Here is a 27,116-nt window from a genome sequence, read left to right as displayed (position 1 = left end):
CGAGCATATGGAATCTGCAGTGCAATTGGAAAGGCACTTCCAGATCTGCCCTGAGACAGAGCAGTATCTCAGATTTTTTTGTGTGTGCCTGCATGCAAGATCCAACATTTAAAAGTAATAAGATGACGAATAATGATTGAACTTAGAAAATAATAATTGGAGCTAGTTTTCTGAAGCAGCTGGATGTCATCGTTGTAACTCAGACCAGAATTTTATTATTTATTTTTTTTAAATAGCCATACTTGCTTGCTTGTTTCTCCTCTTCTTCATCCACAGAGGAATTAGGTGACCTGGGTTTTAACAGGGCAAGAAGGATATGAGCAGCACGCTCTGAGTGTCCCTCTACTTCCAGAGGCAAGTGAATGAGTGAAGAGTGAAATCACACTTTGGAGAGCAGCACAGACCATCTTGCCATGAAACCATTCACAGATGAAGATGTAGAAATCTACATCCAGAGCAAGGTAAGGCTTTATCTGTCCAGATTTTCTGTCTCCCACACTAGGTGTTGATTCTGAAGGGTGCCAAACTTGACAGTTAGTTGCTTGCCTGCTGTCTTCGTTTCTGAAACAAGACTGGGTGAAATTTCATGAGAACTGTATTTCTAATGAGATTTCTAGGTTTCTGTTGCAGAATGTCATCAGTGATCTCAGCTGGTAGCCTAATTTTTCAAGGTGTCTATCCTCCTCTTCTTCAGATGTCCTGAATTTTTCTCCTAATCTGAAATTCCAGATGTGATACTAGCTGTAATTGCCAACATTTAATCTAATGAAAGGTCCTTGGCTTGACAGAGAAAAGACCAAAATCATACCAGGCATTGCCGCTCAGAAAGATGCAAGTAGGAACTAGAGAGACAGATATTGTTAGAATTCACCCTTTGGTCTGTCACCTCAGCTAAGATACTTCTCTGTATACCGTGATTAAAGTAACATGCCTAATTAGCACATGCAGGCTGGAACCACATTTTCTATTTTGAGATATTCCAGCACTTTTTTTTTAAATAATGAAATGAAGTAAGACAGAGTAAAATTGTCAATGAAATAATACTGCTTAATAAAAGTAACTCTAAGTGAGCCATAACATTTTTTTTAAAGCTGACATATTTCATCACGATACTTAGCTAGTTCCTACTTTATAGTCCGCTTTCCCCTTCAAAGTGCAAGACACTAAAATGAAAAATCACTTCAAAATGGAAAACCGTAAGGATTTCTTTTCTGTAAAAGGTGAAATATTCTAGTACCATGAACAGGCTGGTAAAAAAAGGTTTGTTTTCTCCGTGGAAATGTTTTGGTGACAAGTAGGTGTATTTCTGTGAGAACTTTCGTTTTCAGACATGCAGTGTTGTGCACTGGAAAATCATTCCATGAGAATCTGTTCAATGAGCTATAATCATGTATACTTCTCTGGAGATTCATAAAGCGGAGCTACAAAGGAGGGAAGAGAGGGAAGCCACACACAGGAAGATGCTCATATGACTGCCATAAGTACAAGGAACAGAAGCAGAATGTAGTTAAGTGAGGCTCAAGGTTGCCAATATTTTAGGTTCTACTGAAAGTCTGTTTTCTAGCAGCCTTCCATGGCTGCGTTCCTAGTTTCTGCCTGCTCCTGAATCTCCTGTCCAAGTGAGGATGCGGAACCATCAGGCAGCCCCAGTTCTGCTTGTCAAATGCTGGCTGTTTTTGAAAACAGGTCAACCACCTGGTGCAATGAATCTCTATGGTACCAAAGTTTTCTTACTTAAGCACTCAGAAAAGGAAAAACTCAAGTGCATATGGAGTGAATGTGACTGGGTATATAAGAACAAATCCAAATATTCTTAATAATCCCCAGTAAATCCCAGTCCTGCTTCCTTCCTCCATAATAAAACCTCGATTGACCTTGTTGTTCTGGTTTTGTGCATTTGTTTCAGCATCATTTCCAGAGTTAAGACCTGCTAAAGGGAATGACAGTAGGTGGTAGAAGTGGTTGTCCAACAAAGAGCTTATTCTGTCTCTTCTCCCAACATGTCCGTGCTGGTGCTGAAGGCATCTTAGATAAATGTCTTGGCTCTTCAGAAGCTGCATTCATTCGCTCACGTTCTGTCTTCTGATTTGTATGCTTTCCCTTCTGTAGGAAACTTGTATCTTCCAGTAGCATGATTAAGGAGCTAATTGTGGTTAGCAGCAGTTAGCATCAGCTGTCACATGCCCTTTGTTGCTTTATCCCTGCCCCAGTGATGAGAGGTACATGCAGAAAGAGGTGTTTATTGATACTTCCCGTAATATGTTTTTTGAGACTCTATACTCTCTTAAAGATTTCATGACAAGTGCTGTTGCTGAGCCAGCAGGTGATTAGGGCACAAATAAATGAGTCCAGGCTGGATTGGACAGATTCTCCCAGGATACTGGAGATGGCAGAAAGTGTTTCTAGCAGGTGTCCCGAAGAAAGAACATAGCATAAGCAATGCATACAGGCATAATCTTAGACCTTTGTTGGAGCTGACCCACAGTGATTGCATACTTTAACAGAAAAAAATCTGGGGTTTGTGCCTGAAAGCTCATACAGGTGGACAGCTTTTTCTACCACTCATGCCATTTGCATGTTTGAGAAAGCATTAGGTGTCTTGTTGAGCAAGTCAAGTTTATTGGTCTGCTCTAGGGAGTTCTTCTTGGTGAGCGTGGTGGAGAAAATAGCTATAGCTCCATAGCTATAGCTATTGTAAATGAAAACTGAGATGAGGAGGTGAAAATGAACATGGGCTAACATTTTTCAGTATAAATATTCTTGAAAAAAAAAGTACCTGTAAGCTAGCTAAAACTGGTTTCAGAGAAGAAGGATGAATTGGAATGAGTAGAAGAGTGAATTACTAGGGAAATCAAAGGATATTATATAAATGTAAGGAACTCTGTGGTGTTAACACAGCAAAGCATAAGGATGTCAAGGGTAGATGAGAGGCTGGTGAAGGAAATGTGATACTATTTGATGTGTTTTCCACTTGCAAAAACTATTCAGGCTTAGTTCAAATACCATTAACTTTGTTGGCTGGGGAGGAAGATATTCAAACTCTGCTCATCTTCAAGTTCAGTGTTAGTCAATTGCTCTTCATTGTTAATAGGTCTTAGGCAAGCATTAGTCCTTTTTAGTCCATTGTAGGGGTCTGTTGTTGTGAACACACTTGTGTGTTCACATACACAGAAGTGTGTGTGAACACACTTCTACACATTTGAGTGTTTTATCTGACAGTTCAGTATTTGACATAAAGGTGTCCAAATGAATTCTTAATGAGGTCTTTTTCAGTGGTATTTTCTAAAAGGGTAAAGAGTGTTGCTTAGATGCTGAAGTAGATGCTAAGTAAGCAGAACACAGGAGGTTTAGAATAGAATCACAGAACGGTTTGTGTTGGAAGGGACTCTTAAAGATCATCTAGTCCACCCTCTCCCTGCCCTGCCACAGGCAGGGACATCTTTCTACTAGATAAGGTTGCTCAAGCTCCCATCCAGTCTGATTTTGAACACTTCCAAGGATGGGTCATTCACAATTTCCAACTTGTTTCAGTGTCTCATTACCCTCATTGTAAAAAAATTCTTCCTTATGCTTTTGCTTCTTTTGCTTTGGTCTTTGATAACAACAAGGGACTGTAGCAATTATGTTTGACTGTGGCAGTTCTGCTTGATCATTCACTTTAGCTAGGCTGTCAATGAACTAAACACCCATGTTTCACGCCTGCAAATAACCCAGCTGAGGTTTAGTTCTAGCTTCAAGTGAGTTTTCATGTTCTGATCTAGTCCTTTCAAACCTCACATTTGTTTCTGAATTTTGTTCTTGTCTCCAAACAATGAGATTTAGCAGAATATGATGAGAAAAAATAAAAAGCAAGAAAAAATTAAAACAAGAATTTCAACCAAATGAGATAAAATATTAGTATGCAAAAAAAGCACACTAAACAGTCTTCATATCTCACCCTGCATAAGTAATTCTGGATTAATAAGTAATAAGGAATATTTTCATGAATGTTGTTAGCAGTAGCTGAATCTCCTCACTTTGGTTAATGTATAAGGATCTGTGGGAAATATTTAAATGTCCTTTACTAACATGGCTCCTCCATGTTCCTCCCATTGAATCATCTTTTTCAGATTTTGACCACCCCCTTATGCTCTATTCATTTTTTGTAGTATATGAAGGTCCAGGTTCATCCATATATTTCTGAGTTGTCCATACATCATCTCAGTCCTTCCAAGACTCAGACCTTCCATTGAAATAATTTTTAATACATAATTTTGCTCTACTGCTTGAATCGAAGCACTATCCGTCAAAGTCACACAAATACCCAGTCGCCTGTAGGACAACCTGTGGAAAGATACCTTCTTACTATGTAGGAATGGACTTTCATCTGTACTTCTTATATGAAGACAGTATGGCTACTATCAACAGATTATGTAGGCATCTAAATGCTAATGTACAGGGTACCTGTAATTATTGAAGTCTTGTCAGCTCTTTGAATGAAGCATATCCTGGCTCTGAGAGTGGCCAGTATATGCAGGGAATAGCTGGGTGTTCTGCATCAAAATGGGTAAAGAATGAGACTGTAGCTCGTTGATAGCAAATTTATCCCTGAACTGAACTCCTTCCCTTCCACCCAATGATTTTGGCATGGAAATATCAATTGGATAATATATCAGTTTGGAAATATTAATCAGTGCTCAGTAGTCTTGGGTATTGGCCCTCTGCTGTTCACAAGCAAGAGCTCTGCTTCATAGTAAGTTGCTTGTAACATATAGGAAATGATAAGTTTTATTCCCAGGACAGGCACAAATGTTTCAGGATGCTTTAAGTCAATTGCCTGTTTTCCACTGGAGACAAAGACTGCAGTTACCTGTAAAATGAAGTGTCTTTCTTGGAACTGACAGGTGGAACAGCGACATGATCTGGTTTCCAAAGCAGTGGAGGAGGTGCAGAAAATAATCCAGCAACTGACTGCGGAAATCAGCTATAAGGCCACGCGATTCCAGTCTATCTCCAACTCTGGCATTCACAATGAGAACATTAAGGTAAGAACAAGAGCTCTAGTGTACTCTCTGGCAGCTTGTAGTGAGTCAGTAAGTCATTTCTCCAGCGTCTAACTGTCTGTATGGACAGGTACCTCAGCCAAAATGCCACAAAAGATGCGTTGACACTTCACTGTGGAAGTTCTAGTGACTGACTGAGTTGTGGGGACTTACTCATGGACGTCTTACAACTAGAGGAGCATCAGAGAGGGCTGGGTAAATCAGAGCTTCTTTTTACAGCTGTTGCTTTTACAAAGAGAGTCTATTACCAGAGCTGTCAATCTGCAAGCAGAAGCCAAAGCTCTTTGGAAGACAGAAAGAAAAACTTGTACAGCAGTAACATAAGAATAAAAAAAATTCCTTCATGAGCTATGACTCATATTTTTCACAGGTGGAAAACCTGTTAACTCACTAAAAAAAGAAAAAAAAAATCAAAAATTCTTCTTCTGCTATGAACATTAAAAAGCTCCTTCAGAGAAATATGTTTTTTCTTAGTCACACATTGGGACTTCTTTTTTACTGGGAAGAAATATGCCTATTGGTGGGAGAAGTTAAATGCATCCCCTTTTTAGACCATCAAATACCAAAATAATAATGTTCTATCCCAGCTGTGACAGGAGAAGACTTCATTTTCTGTGACACCTGAACACAAGAACAACTACTGTAAGGATATAAGAAACTATCACAGCAATGGCAGCTGCAGATTGAAATGATCTTTTTCATCTGAAGTAGTTTATAGACTCCAGCTATGACAACCCTGATGCTAAAGTGCAGCCAGTTACAGATCAAAACACACCAAACATGTAAAAGCACAAAGGAACTTTTGCAGCTGTCTGGGATTGAAAGGGGAGAACTCTCTGTGTTTCAGGCTACTGAAAGGACATGGAGGTGGAGGCAGAATATAATCATCCAGTCTGAAATGTGGCTGTTGCTCTGAGGACAAAAACATTTGGATTTATATTTTTTCTTGAATTTCAAGTATCTCAAGGCAGGTAGCTTTGCTGGTAGGAATGACCACAGTGATGTAAAAAGGTGCCAAATCGTGGTCCACATGTTCTTTAGTGCCATAGGCTGCTACCCACCTCTCATGTGGGAACAAACCTGCTTGGCTAATGAAGTCTGACAAGACCAGGGTCAGATTAAAATTGCTGTTCTGGAGAATAAAGCAGAACAAAACCAAAGTAATCTATTCTACCATAACTGGTATTATGGTAGACTGATCTGAACAACATCTGCTTAAAAGGAATTCCCAAAATTTATTTTCTTTAAAAGTAGCAGAGTTGTTATTAATAATTAACTGAACCCAGTGCTGTAAATACGTGATAGTCATACTAGAAGGGCCTGGGTAACTGTTCTGTAGTTATAGGGCAGCAAAGACTGGGTTAATATGAAATTTTTTCTGGCTTGGGCTATTCTGTTTCCAAATAATAGAATCTTTAATATTACTGCTGATGTAACTCAACATAGAGGAGACTTGTGTCAAGGGAAAACCAATGTATTAACTATTCTGTGCTTCATTTTGCAACATCTTTTTTTCCTATCAATTAGATTTACATGAACTTTTCAGAACTTTCAGCTTCTGCTTAAAAAGACTTAATTTAACCTGGTGAGGGGTCTAGATTTGTTTAGAAGCTACAGGCTTCCTACTAAATACGCAGGGCTGGGTGGGGAATATAGAAGAAATGTCTATAGATAGTTAATGTTTTTCTGTAACCCAGGGGACAAAAAGCCAAAATCTTTAATAAAAATCTTGAAATAAAGTTCAGATGGACAAAATGGAATATATATATATTTTTTTTTTTAACTGTTAAGTGTTTATTTTTTGTTGTGGCCCACCATTTTTACAGCTGTCAACTCGGCAGGGCTGATGCAAAAGCTGTGGAGGCTTCAGTAAGGCGTAATGAGGAGGTCAGCATCCAGACTAATTACTAGTACAGCACTGCCCAGCGGCATTGCAAAGTGTTTAACTGTGCAACTGTGGGGAGGGAGGGGGGATTTTCCTTTAATAAATAGGCTCAAAGGAAGCTTGCAGCTTAACTCTGTGGATGAATGACCTGGCACATGCTTTCTCTCTGTTCTGTGTACTTCTTGCTTTCCTTTCTGCTTCTCTCAGGATCAGACAGCTTTACTGGCCAAGTGGTCAGCTATGCTTCGGGGGAAGCGCCCATTCCACCCATCCATCCAGGTACAAAGCCTTCCTGATGCCTGCTGGTCTCTGTGCCTGCTTCCTCCTTGCCCATCCTCTTCTCCAGACAACTTCACCCATCTAACTGATCCTCTCCTTTGCTTATTTTGTCCTCGCCGCAAGAGACTGACTTTTTGACTCAAAGCCTAAATATTTTATTTCTAACCTAATGCTTCTACCTGCCTAGGATATCCTGGCCATAATCACACAAATGAAGCTGTATTTAATTTGCCCAGCATACTGCAGGTTTTTAATACAGCACAACTGGCCGTAAGTTACCACAGAATTTAGTGCTGTTGCTTAAGCCTGTGACTTGCTGGGACCTGTGGTCTGCATACGGCATGTAAGGCCATGGTGTTACAGAACATAGGTGTGGGACTGGGATTTGCTTAGGCCAAGAGGGACACCAGCCGTCCAGGTTTGCAGTGCCATCCCAGCCTTGTGATTTCTGGTGTTTCCTGGTAAGACCCAGGTGGAGGAGCCTTGTGACTACTGTTTGGAGGCACTTATGTAACACCTGCAACTCTTCCCTTTAAAATCTGGTTGGTGCCAGTGCATACAAGTCAACGTCTTGGTACAGGAAGGAACTTTTTTCATCTGAACATGTGTTGAGGCAGTGAGATGAGCAGTAACTGTATGACAGCCATTGTAATTTTTCCTTGTGGAGCCTGGCACTTCATTCCTGAGCTGCTCACAGGTTTCTCAGCCCCAGCAAACCGGACTTATGCAGGTCAGCTTCATCTGCAATGTCATCCTCCCAGTATCCTCCTGCCTTTAGGTGGTTTATACTGGACAAAAGAAGGGCTTTCTGGTGTTTCCATTGCTATCCCTGTGCTTCTTGCTGGCCATCTTTTGTATTTCAAATCTCTTGCCAGGGAGCAGAGAAGACCAGCTGCTCCCTGTGGGAGATGAACAACAACATGGCTGTCCTGTGGTCCTGGAGCAAGGCAGACCTAGAGAGGGCAGCTGGGGTCAGCTGAGAGCCTGGATCATCCGGCAAGTCTGTACTGTTAAGGCAGGTCTAAGGTCAAACCAGGAGCACTCATCAGGGTCAGGATCAGGCTCAGTGACAGTAACCAGGGCCAGATGCAGTCTATGGATTGCCAAGCAAGTCCATAGTGGCTGGGTAGGTCTGAGGTCAGGTTGGGAAGGCAGTCTGCAGGTAGGACAATAAGGTCAATGGCCAGGCACAGGCATAGCTGTCACACAGCTGCAGACTGCGCTCCTATGACGCAGCCCACTGCTGAGCTGAAATGAGGGTCCCAGGCCCATGGGCAGAAGGTGTGGGTAGAAGCTTCAGAAATGTTACTCAGGGCCAGCAAAGCCTGTTAGTGCCCTCAGGACCCTGGCATCTCTGCAGTAGTATTTTAAATCATCTGAGCTACCAGGAGGGCCACCAGAATGTTTTAAATTATTACAGGAGAGTAACAAGGGCATTTTGCTCATCTCGAGCTAACCACCTCGCAGCAACAGTTGTCACTTCACATCCTGCTCATGCAGCAGCCTCACCTTATTACTCCCAATGAAAGTTAGGCTCGGTAGCAAGTAGAGCTGAAAAGCTGCTGGGTCGATATGATAAAAGACTGAAGAGTTTGAACGCCCTTTCTGAATACCTGGAGCCACGATTGCCAAATGCTTCCAAACAAGTGTTTGGACGTGTCTGGCTATGCCATTGGCCAGTATGAGGTTTCATGGTATTTGTGTCACCCTATTTACTTTTTGCAAATACTGGTTCAGCACTGATTTCATTGGAAAATGGTCATTTTCACAGTAAGGCAAATTAATTGGCTTGCAAACAAGCCTGTTTGAGGGGTTGTTGTCTATTGGTTATTGTTTCCATCCTTACACTGTTTCTGGCTTCTGCTCAGCAGAAGACACAGGTTCCTGCAGTACAGCTGGCCAAAACCTGAGAGTTGCTACTGCCTGCATAGGTTCAGGCATGTCACTTACCTCACATCTATCTCTTAAAGGACAATCATGAAGAGCGGAACACTTGTAAAATAGAAAGGGCCATTCTTCTGTTTTACCAGGGTCTGTAGTTTACTTGAAAGAGATCAGAGAAGTGCACTTTTTAGCATAGTTATTACTACTATTGAACTCTAGGCTTATCTCCAGTAACAATTCTGAGGTAATAACTTGCACTATGGTTTCCCTTTGCTGGATCTCAACCTGGTGTTTTCCTGCTCCATGAAAGCTGCTAGTTATTACATCTCATGCAGTTGCAGACTAGAAATAACATGGAATGAGGGAGACCATGACAGGCATGGTGCCAAATCAGTCAGTGAGCTTTTGTCTTCCATAGGCCACGGTTATCACATCAGACTCTTCCTAAGACAATTTCCTTTTAGTCTGTGTACCTCCAAAGTAACCTTCAGACAGGCATGGAACAGGTCCTGGCTGCAATCAATTGTTCCCATCACACCATGGCTTTTCCTTTCCTCCAAAGCCCCCGGTTTTACCTGTTACTTTCTTAACCCTTGTCTCCTTACTCCTGGCTCGTGGATCTGCCCTTGTCTCCTCTCTATCTTTCTCCTAGGTCTTAGCGCCCAGCCAATTCATCATCACAGTCCCTCTGCGTGGCCTGAGCGGGTACAGGGAATGCCAGGTGCGGCACTGGCGTTATTACACCGTGCACGGAGCCAAGCTCCTCTCCTCTGTGCGGGACCCTGAAGAGCTACATCAATGGCTAGAGGTGAAGCAGTTCTCAAAAAGCCTTCAGCAGTGGCATGAGAAGGATGTGAACATCGAAGGTGATCTGGTTCCAGCCAAAGTACTTATCATCTTCCGTGAGCTGGTGGAGAAGTCGATCATCTCCTGTAATCTCTCTAGTGAGTTCAGTGTGGACAGGTGTAAGGGGAAGTGGCTGTTTTCTGCAGCTGGTAGAGGGGAAACCATTACACACACAAGGTGTTTGATTGACAGGATCAGAAATGAAAAAGCAACAAGCTCTTCCAAAATCAGGGGGCGCTTTAGCCTGTTTTAGCAATGCATATAGGCCTCCATTGAGGATAGACTTATTTCTTGGCCTCTTCATACCCAAGATGTTGTTCCTTTCTTAGGAATTTGGGTAGAGTCTCCAGCAACATCAGCCTCACATTCAGCCGAGATGCAACACAGATTTTCAGAACGTTTAAGAATTCATTTGGGAAAAATCTTTTTTTTCTACTACAGCAGCCAAGGTATATTAGTATCTAGGCTAACAAGGAAGATATTATAGGAAAACTGGATACAGGGAAGGTGCATGAGTCAGAGGAGAAAGTGCTTGAAGGTGTTTATAGGGCAGATAATGCTCTGAGGAAACCTTAGCTGCCCAGAGCTTTCCAGCATAGGGTGCTGGGAACCAAGTAGAAGGATTTCTACTGAAGCAAAATCTGTTGGACACGTCCCCAGTGCCCAGGCTACTCCAGTGCCATTCAGCAGAAGTGGACTCACAAGGTTTGCTTTTAGTAGTGGTGATGATCCCTCTGTGAGCAATCCAGAGTGCCCGTTTATTTCCTGTGGCTATGTATACTGGAAGTGCTCATCACTAACAGAATGCAATCAGTGGTGCATGCAACATGTCTTCATAGCTGCAACATCCATAGCAAGATACTGCCTGAACAGTGATCCTCATGCTTAATTCTTTGTATCCTATAAGCTAATTATTGATATCCTTCAGCTATTAAATACTTGGCTTGGTCCAAGCTAAGTAGTCTGTGTCCCTTTTTTCACATGAAGATATTGTGACATGCTCAGATCCAGACTGGGGTGCCTCTTAGAGGATGTTTCCAGGATGACTTCACTCATCAGCAGCCTGATATGGATCTTCTGTATTGAGCAAAATAGGAGCTGTTTCTACTCATCTGATTGCACTCTGAATTTTAGTCACAGGAGAAAACATGTTAAAGTCATGCTCAGCTATATCTTTGCATTCTTCCAGGAAATGTGGAAAGGTTGATGGGCATGAAGTTTCACCATTGAGGCTCTCAGGAAAGACCAGGTGAAATGGGCTTGCATCTGAGGCTTTACTCATGTGAAAATCATTGTGTTGAAGTGAAAATCTGCTATTGTGTCTAACATCAGTACATCAAGTTTTTGAGCCAGGAAGTGATGTCTGGGCTGATGATTCTGATGCCTGTTTTGTAGTGCCACATGGGAGGAGATGGACACAGAGGAGATGAGCTAAAGTGAAGTCTGGAGAAGTAATCACCATTTTTGTTTGTTTCTGTGAAGAATGAACATCCTTCATCCCATAGTATAACTAAAGCTGTGGAAAAATTACCCTGATTTCATTGCTTCCCTGGTTTATAATTAGTTGAGAACCAGCAAAACCAGTTTTTGAGGTGTCTCACTTTTCATTGGTAGAAAAATAGGTAGTATGATTACAATGCTTTTGGAAAGACTATGAATGTATTTACAGGCTGACACACTGGTCGCTCTAATGATTTTCAGCTGCTAAAGATTCCCTCTGAGGGCTTGGGAGCAGTACAGTTCCTGTTTTGGTGCCAAGTTTGGCTCAGCAGGGAAGTAACATACAGATTTTACTGAGAGTTATAAAGTTCTGGTTGGGATGGACTCCACTATTTGTAAGGTAATTGACCTTTCTGCTTCCTGGAAAAGATGCTAAATTACCATTGGGAACAGGCAGATACTTCCTCTGTGAAGGTAGAAGGTGTTCCTCACTGTCCTTTCAAGTCTGTTGTGTGGGCTCCTTGTGAAATTGCTCCTTAGCCCGTGCCGGCCAAATGGGGTGGGTCAACACGTAACTGTTTAACCTGCTTATGGTAATCTGCTTTGTCTGTTACTTCAGTAGGTTAGAGCATGACCACATAATTGGCTCAAATGGCAAAGTTGAAGGGACAGTGATCCTGCCAGAGTGACAGGGAAAGCTGGGGACTGAAACTTGTCCATGAACACAACCAACAGGAAACATCTCACTAAGTCCATTCATTGCACTTTTCATTCCTTTCTACTCTCTTAGAGCACATTTTTCCTGGAGACAAGCCATTCTTCTTTCACTGAGGAAACTTCCTTCCTCCAAGCCACCACAGAACTAACTCTTTTTGACATTCACAGTCCCAGTGAGGCAAGCAGTTAGCCTTCTTGATATGACTGATCTGCACAAGAGGCCATAAATTCTGGCATTATCTTCTGTGCAAATGTATCTCCAGAAACAAAACTTACGCATAGCCCACAAAACATTCTGAGTGACCAGCAAGGGTAAGTCATTTGGTCTGACCACAGGTTCTCTGAAGGAATAAGGAGATCTTTAGACATGAAGTGTTCATCTGATCCCCTCCAACCTGCAGTGATCTCCTTGTTGTATCGTACCATTAGAAATGTTAAGTTGCACCAGCTGTCTCTCTGTACTTCTAAGAAGAGGACCCACAGAGGAAAACAAAAGGAAGGCAAATGAGTGTAAAACTGAGAACTTAGTTGTTCCTTAATCTTTCTCCTGTTCTCATTCCCCAGGGTAGATTAAGATTATAACTTTTATCTTGTATTCTTCTTGTGGCACTGAAGAGAAAGTGTTAAGATAGAACAGTAGGGCTGCAAGGCCCTAGACAGCCTTTTGCTTGGTTTGTGGAAAATGACCTTTTCCTCTTTATTGTCTTCTCTCACTATTCCTTCACAGGTAAAGTAACGGTGCTGGAGAGCTTCAGCTCAGTTGTCCGGGTGGCTGTGGAGACGTCAGAATCCCAGGTTGAGGTGGAGCTGGTCCCTGCTGTGGAGATTCCAACTTGCTGGCCTGAGAAAGCTCGGTGGCCTCGTTGCCTTAAACGTTGGCCTTCCCAGGAAAAAGTGCAGTGCGTCAAGGTGAACAGTGTAAAAAGCACTATTAACTCTGTGCTGATACCTCACAGGTGTCTGACAGTGGCTTCCCAATTGAAGGACTGCATGGCAGGCAACAGCATGGTTGGAAGTTGTATTCTCTAGAGAAGTGATATTTCAAAGTATTCTGTCGCATTTTATTGGGATTCCTTTTTCCCCTTTACAGTGGTGAATTCTGAGAAAGAAAAACTGAGTTAACTGTTTATTTTATGAGTCTCTTACATATCTGCCTGTGTAGCTCAGTGCTGATGTGCATCATTCTTTCTGTTCTGCTCCATGTGAGCCTTCTTCAAATGGGCTGCTATCTTGCAGTTTTCCCTCTGGCCTAATCCCATCTCTCCATACCAAGCTCATGGCTGGATTCTGGCACTCCATCTCAGCCCCAGCTGCATGTTCCTGCAGGTCCAGTTATGCCTTCCAGTCCTGCTCCCCTCTTATGCACAACCTGCTGCTCCATGGCAAAGTGCCTACAGAGCTGAGTCTGCTGGTGCTGCACCTGTTGGCTCTGGAGATGGATGTTCTGGGAGTAACTGATGTCAGCACATGAGGAAACAAAACAAATTGCACAGTCATTTGACTAGGAATTAAGACGGGAGCATTACCCATGCTTGCTGCTTCTGCTAACCCTGTTTGGAATACACTGAGAGATGTCACATGTCCTTTTTGTAACATCTCTCTGCATTGCTCAGAGAAGTTTGCCTCTGATCTTGTGTCACACTTTCGTCCACAGTCGCTTGGTTTCGACCTCTTGGCCCGCTCCAATTACCACTGGCAGCTGAGCTTCTCCCGTGCTGAGCATTTACTCATGGAAGGACTTGATGAAGATGGTGGTTGTCGCATGAGGTGCTTCAGGGTCATGAGACAGATGAAGGAAGACGTCTGGTGTGCTGGAAATAAGCCTGTTATCACGGCTTATCACCTTCAGGTAGGTATCACCATGATACCAAGATACAGTCTCAGTATCTGTTGCAGGGGCTTCCATCTAGTGATGTCAAAATATCATGGTGTAAATCACTGTAGGGTCTATGTGACTTCTAAGGTAACCGTTAAAACTGCAGTACCATTTCATTGCTTTACAGTGGCAAGAAGTTCAGTAAATGTGTTCCAGACTTTAAGAAGAAACTTAATCCTGTAAAACATTATGATTGCAGCAACATAAATAATGTTAGAGTGGAGGCGTCTGCTCAGTTTTGACTTCACACAGGCATTGTAATACTGTCATTAATTGCATGGTTACCTCCTGCTTTTTGACCATCCCAGCCATCCATATCCATCTGTCTGTCTGGAGGAAAATAGTGCATTTCTCTTTGTGGATGTCCTTCAAACAAACTTCTCTTAAGTGAGCATTATTTCATGAATAAGGTGCAAACTGGAAGTTCTGCTGTTGTTTCACTTGGGATGGGAAGGGAAGAAAGAGGTAAAGGGGTGGTAGCATCTTCCCTACACATACTTCAGTGTTCAAGATGGCTTGAAACATTTGTGAAGAAGAGACAGAAGTCTCTGCTATGACTGTGTCCCCATATCTAACAGCTACAGACACTGATGGACCACTGGAAGCACCATTTATCAGACAGTAGAGTAATCCTGTTCTCTGGGCCTCCATCCTCCTGGAGCTTCAAGGGACAGGCTGTTCTTCTCCTACCCTGAAGCCTCAAGCCACCAGGCTTCCACAGTAGTTACAGATCTTTTGGTGTCCAAAACCTGATGCAATAGCAAGATTTCTCCTAAAAAATAAAAGGTTGCAACCATCAAATGTTATTATAGTAATGAGACTAATCTAAGTCAAGATACAGTCAAAAAAGAGTTGACACGGCTGGTTATAGCTTAGCAGAATGCAAGACTTCTCAGTGCCTGTAAGAACAACCTGGTGGAAAAATTGTCTTAGATAGGAGAAAGTGAAAAACCATTTAGCCATTAGTAACAATTTCTTTCTCTGGCTGAAGGAGAAGAAAAATTTTTAAAAAAAGTAAAAAGCTCTTTAGAAGCTCTTCAGTTCTTTACTGTAGCTGTACTTCAGGCTTTTACTGCAACAGAGGATGGGTTTAGCAGACAGAAGGACTGCTTTAATATGACTCACATTAAAAAAACAAAAGAGAGAGAGAAACAGTCAGTGGATAAACCAGCAGTTGAGCGGAGGCTTAGTGTTTGATTTCTTTGCATTATTTGGTTTCCCCTGTCAGAGGTATCCAACAAGACTCCACATGAAAAACCCCCTCTATGACAGAAAAAAATCCTTCCCCGAGAGGTTATGAAAGGCTTAGAGGACCCAGTAAGTGCACTCATTATGCTTACCTCCATAGGAATGAAATTCAAGATCAGGAAGTCCTAAAGACCCAGGTACATTTTGCAAGCCAACTCTATGCCTCCAGTAGATGGCTGGCTGTTAGGGATGGTTCAGTAACTGCTGGGGACAGATCACCTGTTTGTCACCTGAGTGGAAGAGCAGCACTGTTTTCCTTGCCTCCAGAAACTTCATTGCAACTGCTGCCCATGGATCTTGTTGAATTAGTTTTAGTGTGACAAAAAGTAACTGCTCTGCAAGTCTCCCAAGGAGTCGCTCTTGCAGAGTTACAGCTTAAATTCCACACTACATATTTTGTTCCCTGGAAATGTTAAAAAAACACTCTTTGTGGCTATTGCAGCTGTGAACAAAAAAATGTTCACATTTGAAAAGCTACCTAAGAATAAGTTTGTCGGCAATACAACTATTGCAAGGCCTACTAGAAGAAAAAAACAAACTAGACAATACAAAAGAGTGTGACTTATTTTGACGAAATTCTACCTCCGAAGAAACAGAGGAGTTGAAGGCTGTAGTTCAGCTACATTTCCCAGCATCTGTGTGTTTCTTTTTGGGTCACTGAATCTGCAAAATAAAATTCAGATTCAGAGGACAGTAGGGAACTTAGCAGAATTATTGAACGCAGGACGGGTGGCTTTGAACTTTAAAAATTTATTTCAGGTTGAGCAGGGCAGTCGTTATGGCTTTTTTTGCTACAGTAAGTACCTCGAGAAAGTTCTTAGTCCTACGAAAGTCTGAAAAATGCAACATGGGTAATGTAAAAATAATACTGTAAGAGCAATAGACATATGCATTTTGTTATTCTAATTATGGATTTTTGGAATGTAAAATCACAGGAAATAAACTCGGGAATAGAACATAGCATATGCTATAAGTATCATATGTCAGAAAAGAAGAGGCTACACTTGACCAGAAAGCATGCCCTGCACCTGCAATAGCTGCTTGGAATCTCAGTCTGTTTGGGATGCAGATCTGTGCACATTTTCAGCACAAATACAGCTGAAGCCAACAAATAATTATGTTAATCTGATTATTCTTCTCTCCCTCCTTGCACCTACTGGCTTCTGCACTTGTATAATAGGCCATTTTCTACAGCCTAAAATACCTGGCTTTTCTACAGAGGCTCTTGCTGGAGAATGAAAAATAGGCTCAGATTACTTTAGCAAGGTAATTTTCCTTGGGCTTCTGGCCCAGTCAATGGAGAGGGGCTCCTCTGGAGAGGGATCCTAACCAGGCACATCAGAGCTGCTCTTCCTGACCCCCTGATGAGCCTTGAGTTGTGATCCCTCCATCGCAGAAATGTTAACACAGGGAGACAGCAGTGTGAGTCTCTCTGATTTCCAAGGCTGTCAACCATTTACCAGCACTAAAACTGCCTTAGTAAGCTGTGTGAGCCCTCGACAGAACCTCTAACACCTCTTCTCTCCCATCTGCTTCCTGCAGACAGTGCTATTCTGGACGTGTGAAAAATACCCACGCACCAAGGATTGGCGCTGCTTCCCCAAAGCCTTTCTGAGGCTGGTGCAGAAGCTGCACAAGTGTGTAAGCCAGCGCTTCCTCAAGCATTACTTTGTCAAGAACACCAATCTGCTCAAATATGCCAACACCAGTGACCTGGACCTGGTGGCCAGCAAGCTCGCAGTCTTCTTGGAGAACCCTGTCTTCTGCCTGGAGTAAGGCAGGAAAAGACCTCCTCACCCCAACCCTGAGCTGATCCCTCACCTCCTCTCCCCACCTGTGGTTGTTCTTCGTGTCCTTCCAGTAGATGTTGCAGCTGGCTTTGTAAGACACTTGGCACATGCAGCGTGAAAGAGAAGTGTCAAGCTGGCAGCAGTGGGCGGTGAAAACTGATGGGAAGTATCGCTTGATGCCCAGCTGATCTAATTTGCTTTCAACAGTGACAGCCTGCCTGGAAGCTACAGCCAGCGAAACCCAACTTTCTGTGTCAGAGCAGACAACTGCCTTGTTCTCTATCTCTAGCCTTGTGGCACCTGAGCAGAAAGACAGAGCAAAGAACTCTCGCTCTGCTGCCAACCACTTGTGTAGCCTAGCATGTGTATTGTTGCTGCCTCCCCCTTTCTCAAAAGGACAGCAGGTTTAATTCCCTGCTTACCTCATAGCCCAGCTCGGCAGAGGAGCAGAGGAACATTTCAGAAGTGTACTGAAGCTGGAAGCTTTGTCAGAGGCACTTCGCCTCCATCTCCAATTAAACAGGATCTGCTCCAGTATGAAGATAACTGTGCTGCTAGTGTTGAGTAGGCTCAAAGGAAGCAAAAGGAGGCACAGTGTTTTTTTGCCACCTCGTCATTTTTCTCTCCTCCACTTCCATTTTTCTTTCATTTGTTTCAAATATGTTGTCTTCATGTTTGCCTTTGCCACTTACATTAGTACCATACAACCAGGGGGCTTTGCCAGAGCGGATTTCACTCCTACCCTCGGCTTCATCCAGCAGGCTGGAGGAGGAGCAGGTCTTTCCCTAGTTGTTAGCACCCACATATTTTTGGGTAATGTACAGAAGGAGAATATTTTTCAAAGGCTGTTAGCTCCCCAGTGCTTTTAATAGTATGGATGTTTAAAAATAAAATCAGTTTTAGTGTTTAAAAAAACCCCTAGAGTTCTAGAATGAGTATAAAGAATGTTGGTTTTAATGTTATTAAATCACTGAAACTAAACAAAAGTGGGCTTTTTGTTTGTTTGTTTGTTTTTATTTGTTTGGGGTTTTTTGTTGTTTTGGTTTGGTTTTTAAACACCAGCGCAGGAAAGTAAATAAGTATCTCCTTTGCCAAGGTAGGTGACAGAGAGAGGATTTGCAGACCATACTCCACGGAGCTGCTGCAGTGGATGGCCTGCAAGATGACCATCCATGGCACAGCATCTCCCCCTTGTGTCAAATTGTGGTCTAACCGTGCATCTTTAGCACAGGCTGTGGTTTCTGGCTTAGTTTTGTACGCAGGAGTACAGTCAAAAAGTCCATGGGGCCTGATGGAATCCACCCCAGAGCACTGAAGGAGCTGGCAGATGTGACAGCAGGAGTCCTCTTGATCATCTACTGAAGGTCTTGGGAGGTGGGAGTTCCCTGCTGGCTGGAAGCCGGTCAACATCATTCAAATTTACAAAAAGGGTGTGAGGGAGCACCCAGGGAACTACAGTTAGTCTAACCTCGGTTCCTGGAAAAACTGTGGAGGAGGTTACACTGGATACTATTGAAAGGCATTTAAAAAATAATGCAATCACCAAGCACAGTCAGCATGGGTTCACAAAGGGAAAGTCCTGTTTAACTAATTTGATATTATTCTGTTAATATGATAAGGCCACCTGCCTAGTGAGTGAAGGGAAAGCAATGTATGTAGATTTTTCTGGATTTTAGTGAGGATTTTGGTACTATACCTCACAGCATCCTTCCAACCATCCAGCTGTGGGATGAGTGGGTTCACGGTGCGCTGGGTGAAGAACTGGCTTAGGGGCGGAGCTCAAAGGGTTGTGGTGAATGGGCTTGCAATCTGGCTGGCGACCAGTCACCAGTGGAGTTTCTCAGGGCTCAGTTCTAGGGCCAGTTCTGTTCAATATATTTATCAACAATCTGGATGTTGAATGTACCATTAGCAAGTTTATTGATGATGCCAAACTGGGAGGTGCTGTTGACTCTTTTGAGGGAAAAGAGGCCTTGTATCTAGATAAACTGAAGCACTAGGCAATGATTAATGAAATGAAATTTAACAAATCCAAGTGCTGGATTCTGCACCTAGGGTAGAGTTAACATCTGGCACAAATATAGATAGGAAGACGAATGGCTGGAGAGCAGCCCTGCAGAAAGGGACTTTGGAGTCCTGGTTGACAGCAGCTCAATACAAGTCAGCAGTCTGTGCCCTGGCAGCCAGGAGGGCAAACTGCATCCCAAGGTGCATCAAACACAGCATGACCAGCTGGTCAAAAGATGTGATTATCCCACTGTGTTCAGCATTGGCGTGGCCTCACCTTGAGCGCTGTGGGCAGTTCTGGGAGCGACCATTTAAGAAGGATGTGAAGATCCTTGAATGTGTCCAGAGGAGGGCAACAGAGCTGGTGAAAGGGCTGGAAGGAATGTCCTATGAGGAGTGGCTGAGGATATTGGGTTTGTCTGGTTTGGAGAACAGGACACTGAGGGGCGACCTCATTGTTCTCTGCAGCTTCCTGAGGAGGGGATATGGAGAGGGAGGTGCTGAGCTTTTTTCCCTGAGATCCAGTCACAGGATGTGTGGGAACGGTTCAAAGCTGCACCAGTCAGGAGAGGTTTGGACTGGACATGAGGAAGCATTTCTTTACTAACAGAGTGGTCAAACACTGAAACAGGCTTCCCAGAGAAGTGGTCAGTGCCTCGAGCCTGTCAGTGTGTAAGAGGCATTTGGACAATGCTCTTAATAACATGCTTTAGCTTGGTTAGCCCTAAAGTGGTCAGGCAGTTGGACTAGATGGTTTCAGTAGGTCCCTTCCAACTGAAATAGTCTGTTTCTTGTTACTTGCTTCCCTATCCTTCACCCGAGTATAAAAGGAGGCTTTCTTCTACAGTTAATTCTTTAGCAGAGAGGATCTGAGTCAGGCAGGATCCCAACTTCATGGTCATTCTTGCACTGGTCTCCTGCGTCAGATCCAACTGTGTGCAGACCTGACCCTCCCATGAAACCAGCACCCTCTTTGCTCGGGACCTGAGGATACCCACCAAGTCACCTTTCCACACGGGTAACCACATCATGTGGAACTGTTTTGAACAGGTAACTTCTCTTGCTAAACCTTTGTTCTCTGGGCTCATTTCTAAATGTGGCACAAGTGGCAGTTTCCTGACAACACTCCCGCTGTTGAAGCGTGGCTTTCCTCTTTCTGGTGAGCAGAGCTGTTTTGTAAAGAGCAAAGAGGTGCCAATCTGCTGAGCAGAGTCCGGCAGCTGAGATTATGAAGTAATGTCTCCTGTTTTGTCTTGAGTTTGTCTTGCAGTTGAAGCTTCTGAAGTTGGAGGAAGGCAAAAGCAGTTTGAAAAGACAGTGAGAAATGTTCAGGGCTCTTAATCTCAAATTTGATATTCTAGGGCCCTGATGCGTGATCCGTTTGGGATTTAGTTGTGGCTGTTGAAGTTTTATCTCCCTTTGTAGCTGGGGGGAAAAGCGTTTTGGTGGTGATAACTTAACTTAGCTGCAGCTGTGTGTCAGAGTCCTCAATTGCTGCTGTTCACAGCCTGCTAAGGGGTGAAATTGTGGGCAGACACCGTGTGCTGCAGAGCCATGAGGTGGAAGGTGCTGCCGCTTTGTCAGGGCAGCAGCCTCTCACAGCCAGGAATGAATCAGCTAAGGCACCAAGTAAGCACAGAACGACAGGCTTCTGCTTTTTTTTCTCTCTTTTCTTGTTGATGCACAGGCAAATGCATCAGCTAGCATATGCTGCCACAGGAAATATCATCATGACCATATATAACTAAAGATCTGCCCTGGAAGGTACATTGCTACTGACCATAAAGGCACAGGAACCATTCCCAGCTTTTTCTTCAGAACAAGAAGACATGACACAGCTGGCCACTAGCAAAGCATGAGGGAAAAGGCTTTGAAGGAAGAACTTACTTGTTCATTGCAGTGGTGGAATACAAGACATTATTCCTTCTCAGAGACAGGTGGGGGGCATACTACATACTATTTTATATAATCTAGTGCAGGTCTGGTTGGGTGTGGGTTTTTTTTTTTTTGTGGTGGTAGGAGAGTTGTGCAGGAAGTCTCTGATAAAAAAAAACAATTTTGCCAAATGTACTTATTGCATTTATTATCATGGTAAACTTTCTGCAAATAGCTTTCATTTACACATCCAGCCTGATTGCAAAAATCAGGCCGTTATCCCAAGGTTTTCCTGCAAAAAAGGATATCATATTGTTTGGTTACAGAATAAGTTTTGCATTTCATATTTTAAATTTTTCTCTAAAACAAAGTGAGCTTCTTGGCAAATACAGACTTTGTTGAAGAATGTTAATTTAATCTAAAGCTTTATCTTTGTTCAGAGCATCTGGAAGGAATGTCCATTTGTTCTCCCTCTCTTTTTAATTGCTTTCATGAATATTTGCTCTGTCAGGGAAGGAAAAAGAATTCCTTACTTTCATATTTCTCTATGGTTCTCTGTGACTTCTCACCTCTCAGTTTTGCTTTCCCTCCTTACCTGAATTATCGTCCCTAAAACAAGAAGGGGCAAACAGCAGCCAAAAGGGAACTGTCTTGCATGCATGTGAAGCACAGCACTCCAGAATAGCAGACATTCCCAAAATATTCACATAAGCAAAAGAGGGAGAAATTGAAATTCATCTCTGTGAAGATACATAGGGTGCATTGAGGAGTAAGGCGACCTTGTGGCCAAGAAGGCCAACAGCATCCTGGGGTGCACTAAGAGTGCGACCAGCAGGTCGAGGGAGGTTTTCCTCCTCCTCTACTCTGCGCTGGTGAGGCCGCATCTGGAATATTGCATCCAGTTCTGGGCTCCCCAGTTTAAGAAGGACAAGAAACTACTGGAGGGAGTCCAGTGGCAGGCTATGAAGATGATTAAGGGGCCTAGAGCACCTTTCTTATGAGGAGAGACTGAGAGAGCTGGGTCTGTTCAGCCTGGAGAAGAGAAGGCTGAGAGGGGATCTCATCGATGTTTATAAATATCTTAAGGGTGGGTGTCAAGAGGATAGGACCAGACTCCTTTCAGTGGTGCCCAGTGACAGGATGAAGGGCAACAGGCACAGACTGAAACACAGGTGGTTCCATCTGAATATAAGGAGAAACTTCTTTACTTTGAGGGTGCCAGAGCACTGGAACAGGCTGCCCAGAGAGGTTGTGGAGTCTCCTTCTCTGCTGACCTTCAAAACCCGTCTGGACACATCCCTGTGCAATCTGCTCTGGGTGAACATGCTTTAGCAGGTGGGTGGGACTAGATGATATCCAGAGATCCCTTCCAACCCCAACCATTCTGTGATTCTGTGAGTGTTTACAGAAATCCTCTGTTCAGGAGACATGGAAACAGAAGCTCTGAGAGAATGATCACTGACTCACATCTGAGTTCTTGGCCATGTTGCCTTTGCACAAGGTGAAGGCATTCAGGCTGAGTGCTAACTGAGGATGTTTTTCAAGGTACCCTCAGCTTGTTGCTAGCTGCTGGCTGTGCAGGAGAGGTGTGTGTGATCCTCACTGTCCTGGAGCCTTAGCTGGAACTAGGGATGCTTTCCTGAGATGGCTCATGCTGGGTGCTAAGCACCTCTTTACAGCTATGGGGCATTCTCAGCACTCACCACAGACACCATTGCTCTACCTATCAGAAATTTCAACTTGAAATGTGTTCCTATTACCATACAAACTCTACAAAAATCTTGGTCTATTACTTTTACAGTCACTAGAGGGCAATGTCTCTCAAACATGCACACGGAACCAGGCTCTCACTTGCTCTTAAAATCAGCATTTATTAGTTAGTATTGAACTGAGGCAAATGAACTCAATTGATTTAATGCTAAATTCTGTTGCCAGAAGGAAAGAGACCACGGGAGAGCTTTCTAATAAATAGCAAGACTTGGGTAAAAAGTCTCTAAACTCTTGGAACCACTCCAAGAGGCAGATTATGGATTTAATGCTTTCTGCAGCAAAAGATGGGCTTGCAGTAATTCCCAACAGCCTTGTTTTGGGGAGAGCACCGACAAGCAAAGTGCAGGCAGAGTTCTGGGAAGGAGGGAACTTGCGGGAATAGCCATCACCCTGCTCCATCAGAGCACATGTCCTGCCCTCTCTCCATGGGGTTGGGCCATGGACCTGGTGAGAAGGCAATGTGACTATGACTCCTACATGTGCCTACCTCCCCAGCGCCTCTTTTTCCCTCTTTTTCTCCTTCTCCTCATCAACCCCATTGCTCTGGGAGATTTTTCTCTGAATAGATTTTCTGGTTCCACGCCTTTGGCTCTGGTGGACATGGTCATTTCTGAGAGAACATCGTATCTCCTTTGTGTCACGGGAACCAGGTGTACACGAAGGCTATTACAGTCCATCTACCCTTATGCTCCATCTTTAGTTTGGAGTGATGCCCAGCACTGAAGTTAGATCACCTTGCAAACTACATTCTCAGTGGGAGCAGCCTGGCCCCTTTGACCAAAACTGGGTCATGGACAGTGATAGATGAGATAATAGGCTAATTCTGCTGAATGTTTCTCTCCCTACCAATGCTAGGATTGGTGTTTTTAAAGATAAATGTAGTATTAAAGTAGTAGATAAAAGTAGTATTTCTGCTTAGGACTCTTATCTGAGACCCTTACAATGTCACATGAGACACACATCACCAACATTCAAAACATGCTGAGATCCCACTTGGCCTATCAGGCCAACATCTGCCATGTGTGCTGCAGCTCCCTGGTATTGCCATAGGATGTGTGTGGTGTCCTTAATCTCTATGGGGTCTGACTTCTCTGGCTGGAGGAAGATGCACAGTTTCAAAAGAAATTAAACAGCTCCAGGTAGCAAATGTGTTAATATTTTAGCCTTCGTGTTACAGCACAAAGAAATGGAGAATACTTTTCTTGTGACACAGATATTTGTCGGTTCTGCTCCAAGCAATGCCTTTGGTCTGAAAGAAAGGACAGGATCAGAGTCTGGTTTTAAAAGCATCTCCTGGATGGATGATGAGGAATGCACAGATGCTACCAGAGACTAGGCCTGTGGAGAGTGCAGAATGTATTTTTCACAGGAAAGATTCTCTAATTTACCCGTAGCATCCTCACAAATAGAAATTACAAGGAAATGCATCAAGGAAAGAATTAATCAGATTGAGAGGCTTTGTAGTAATTAGAAAAAAGAATGGCATCTTCTCAGGCTCCCCTGGGTGGTGGTAATTACCAGCTGCACAACTGTGTTTTGTGCAATGTAAAATTTTCTGAATTAAAAAGCTAAATATCTTCTTGTTTCCTTCCTTAGAGAAGCCACTCTTGGAACCAGGCAGCTACAGAGGCCAACAGCTCCAAGAAATGTGCATCAAGCCTCCTGCAGCCTTGCAGGGCACGGCTTTACATGTGGGGTGGTCCAGAGCCTGAGCCCAAGCCACCATCCACTTGCATCTGACCTGTCAGCTTCTGCTGTTGCCTTGGAGGAGATGGGCACCATTTGTTATCCAGCAACCCAAACAGCCAAACCTCCTCTGCCGCAACATCAGGCTGCCTTAGACCCACCTGCTTCTGAACCTCACCCCAGCAATAAAGGCCAGGTCATGGCCTCTTCTGAAGGCAATACTGTGACTGACATGGCTGGAGGCCTGAGAGGCAAGGATGCATGCACTGTAACTCGAAGCAGCTAGGTAACGCTTACAAGGGAAGGAGTTTTATTAATTCAAGAGACCTTATGGAAGTCTGGTTCCAAGCTAGTGATGAATCAAAAAGAAAAATGCAGCTCAGGAGAAATTAAAAAAAAAAAAAAAACAACCCTTGTAAAAAGGATTTTTAAGGAAATGAATAACTAGTGGTGACTTCGTATGATCCCTCTTTAAAAGGGTAAGGACACAGGGCTGGGAGGGACCTCCTCAGCCACTGAATCCATCCACTGCTCTCTCTGGTCCTTTCCCCCAGATGAGCCAAGAGCTGTTTCAAAGGCATTTAGATACTTTGCCACCCTGTTCCTCAGGCAGGCCTGCTTCAGACCTGCACAGATCATTAGGAGCTTCCTTTGAACTTTCAGCCTAAGTCTGTTCACAGCCAGCATTATCTGGTTTGTACCAACAGAGTCCAGCTGCTGTTCTCCCTCTGTAGGGTTTGCTGTCTGTGCAACCATCACAAGGGTAATCATAAGCTCCCTTGGCTTTAGCTGTGCATGACCAGATTGCCAAACACTTGTAGTCTCTTTTTCTCTGATAAAACCTCTGTTTCATTCTTGCTTTGTGCCTTTTCCAAGTGTAATTCATCTCAGCATGGATAACCAGGGTGGTTTGCAGCACTCCAGATGGGGATTTGTCAGTATCTCCTCTAATGGCATGTCACACAGATAGTACTGACCTATGCAGCACATCCCCTGTGCCGAAGAGGAAAGAACACCCAAGGGTCAAGTTCCCTTAAAAAATAACTGTGACTTCAAAGGAGGAATGACTATTGTCAATTATTTCCTTTGGCAAGCCAGGTTAGGCTGGTTGAAAGTCTTGCCGTGGTCCGGTTGTCTTGGAAGTGAACTGAATTCCCAAGGCTGTGAGCCAACAGATTCATCACCTCTGTGAGACCTGAGCTTAGGCTAGAATCAATGAATCTGTTTCAGCGAGTTCCTCTTTGCTCTCCCCAGTCAACAGCTTTCTTTGGATGCTCTTTCTCCCCCACTTCTTTCCCTTGAATCAGTAGTAGACACTGTCCCTCCTTGTAACACAAATCTGGCTTTTTAACACTAAGCTGAAGAGCTTGGCTGTTTTTTAGCTATATCATTAACACACCATAGACTGGAGAGGCAACAGATCAGTGACCAGTGCTAATAGCAGCAAAAAGGCTTAAATGAACAATAGGTCTTGAGCATAATTTATGAATGCCATTAGCCACTGAGAGGGAATTACATTATGGCTGCAGTTCTGAGTGGGGAGGGTGGGTCTTATCTAGGCAGAAAGAAAATAAAAACCTGTCTGATTGCATTTGGATTAAGAAACAATGATATTGATTTGCCATGTGGTATGTCTCAGGCTCTTATGTTTCGATCAGATGTAATAACATCTGAACAAAGACAAACTGCATTTGCTGTATTGTGCATTCAGACACCTATGGCCAGCAAACGTTGTGTTTGCATCTCAGGGCTGCTAGTCACACAGCACCCACCTACCCTGCCTAGTCAAATACAGGTGTCCATCTAAACTCTTGCAGAAAGGCAGGTTTTCTTCCTTTCCCAGATGTGGTGGCCTGTAGGAGGCACAATGGTTGCACAAGCGTTTCCTTGCAGCCTGTACACGAGAGCATGGGGCTAAGCAAGCAATGCCTTTGTTTGCAGTATCTCCTTCGCTTTTCATTCAATAGCCAACACGGTGTCTCATTAAACTGCTTAGCTTGGGCATCTGGGGCCATTTGTTACAGTGTGATACGAAGGATCACAATCAGATTAAACCTCAGGATCATATTGTGCAGGGAGAGATTAGACTGGAGAATAAAGAGAAAGTTTAATTTTGTCTGACAGTGCAGAGTTGCCTCTACTTGGGGTGGTGAGGGGGATAGAAAGCAATTGCAGAGGCTCAAGCTACAGATTACTTGTTTCGCTGCTCCCATGCTCAGTTTTGAGCAGAAGGGTTCTAGTACCCACTTTGAAATATGGGGTAGCTCTGCAGCCACCAGCCCCTCACAGGGCTGGTTCACTCTGCTTTGCTTCCCAAATAAGGGCTTGAAGAGAGGGCTCACATGGGGAAGAAAAACCCAGGGGGTGTAAATGGTGTCAGAAGGGGATGCCCTTGGTGCTAGCCACTTAGTTCTCATGATCTCTGTGCTGGAGGCCCAGGTCCCTGAGCTGAAATGCTGTTCCCCAGCTCCTTCCCACTCCAGTGCATTTAATGCAGCATCCTATGAGTTCTCCAGCAGTCTGGGAATGCGAGACAATCTCCAAAAGACAGCAGGAGCCTCACAGTGTGAATATACAGCTAGGAGGTCTTCTGTGAGCTACTCTGAGCAGATTTGGCTACTATGAAAAGTAGAAATAAGAGAAAAGTTGGCAGGTTGGGGAAGGCAGCATCCAGATTAGTTTCTGACGTCTGCACCACCAGAGAGAAATGTCATCATGGGTGAGAGCAGCTCTGGTCTCTGTCCTGAGCCCATTTAACAGGCAGGTCTTAT

The 27,116-nt window shown here is 43.6% G+C and overlaps 1 protein-coding gene across 1 annotated transcript; it reads left to right on the top strand.

Annotated features, from left to right (window-relative positions):
- Positions 1–413: 413 nt before the first annotated feature.
- MAB21L3 (mab-21 like 3) lies at positions 414–16,993 on the top strand (the record flags this gene model as incomplete). Its single annotated transcript, XM_080359958.1, has 7 exons — positions 414–461; positions 4,884–5,024; positions 7,135–7,206; positions 9,743–10,034; positions 12,821–13,002; positions 13,748–13,942; positions 16,760–16,993. The coding sequence occupies 7 exons, from the start codon at positions 414–416 to the stop codon at positions 16,991–16,993; spliced, it is 1,164 nt and encodes a 387-aa protein (XP_080216084.1).
- Positions 16,994–27,116: the final 10,123 nt, after the last annotated feature.

This window comes from Nesoenas mayeri, assembly GCF_963082525.1.
Source record: "Nesoenas mayeri genome assembly, chromosome: 1".
Taxonomy (NCBI): Eukaryota; Metazoa; Chordata; class Aves; order Columbiformes; family Columbidae; genus Nesoenas; species Nesoenas mayeri.
This window is presented reverse-complemented; position numbering and strand designations above follow the sequence as displayed.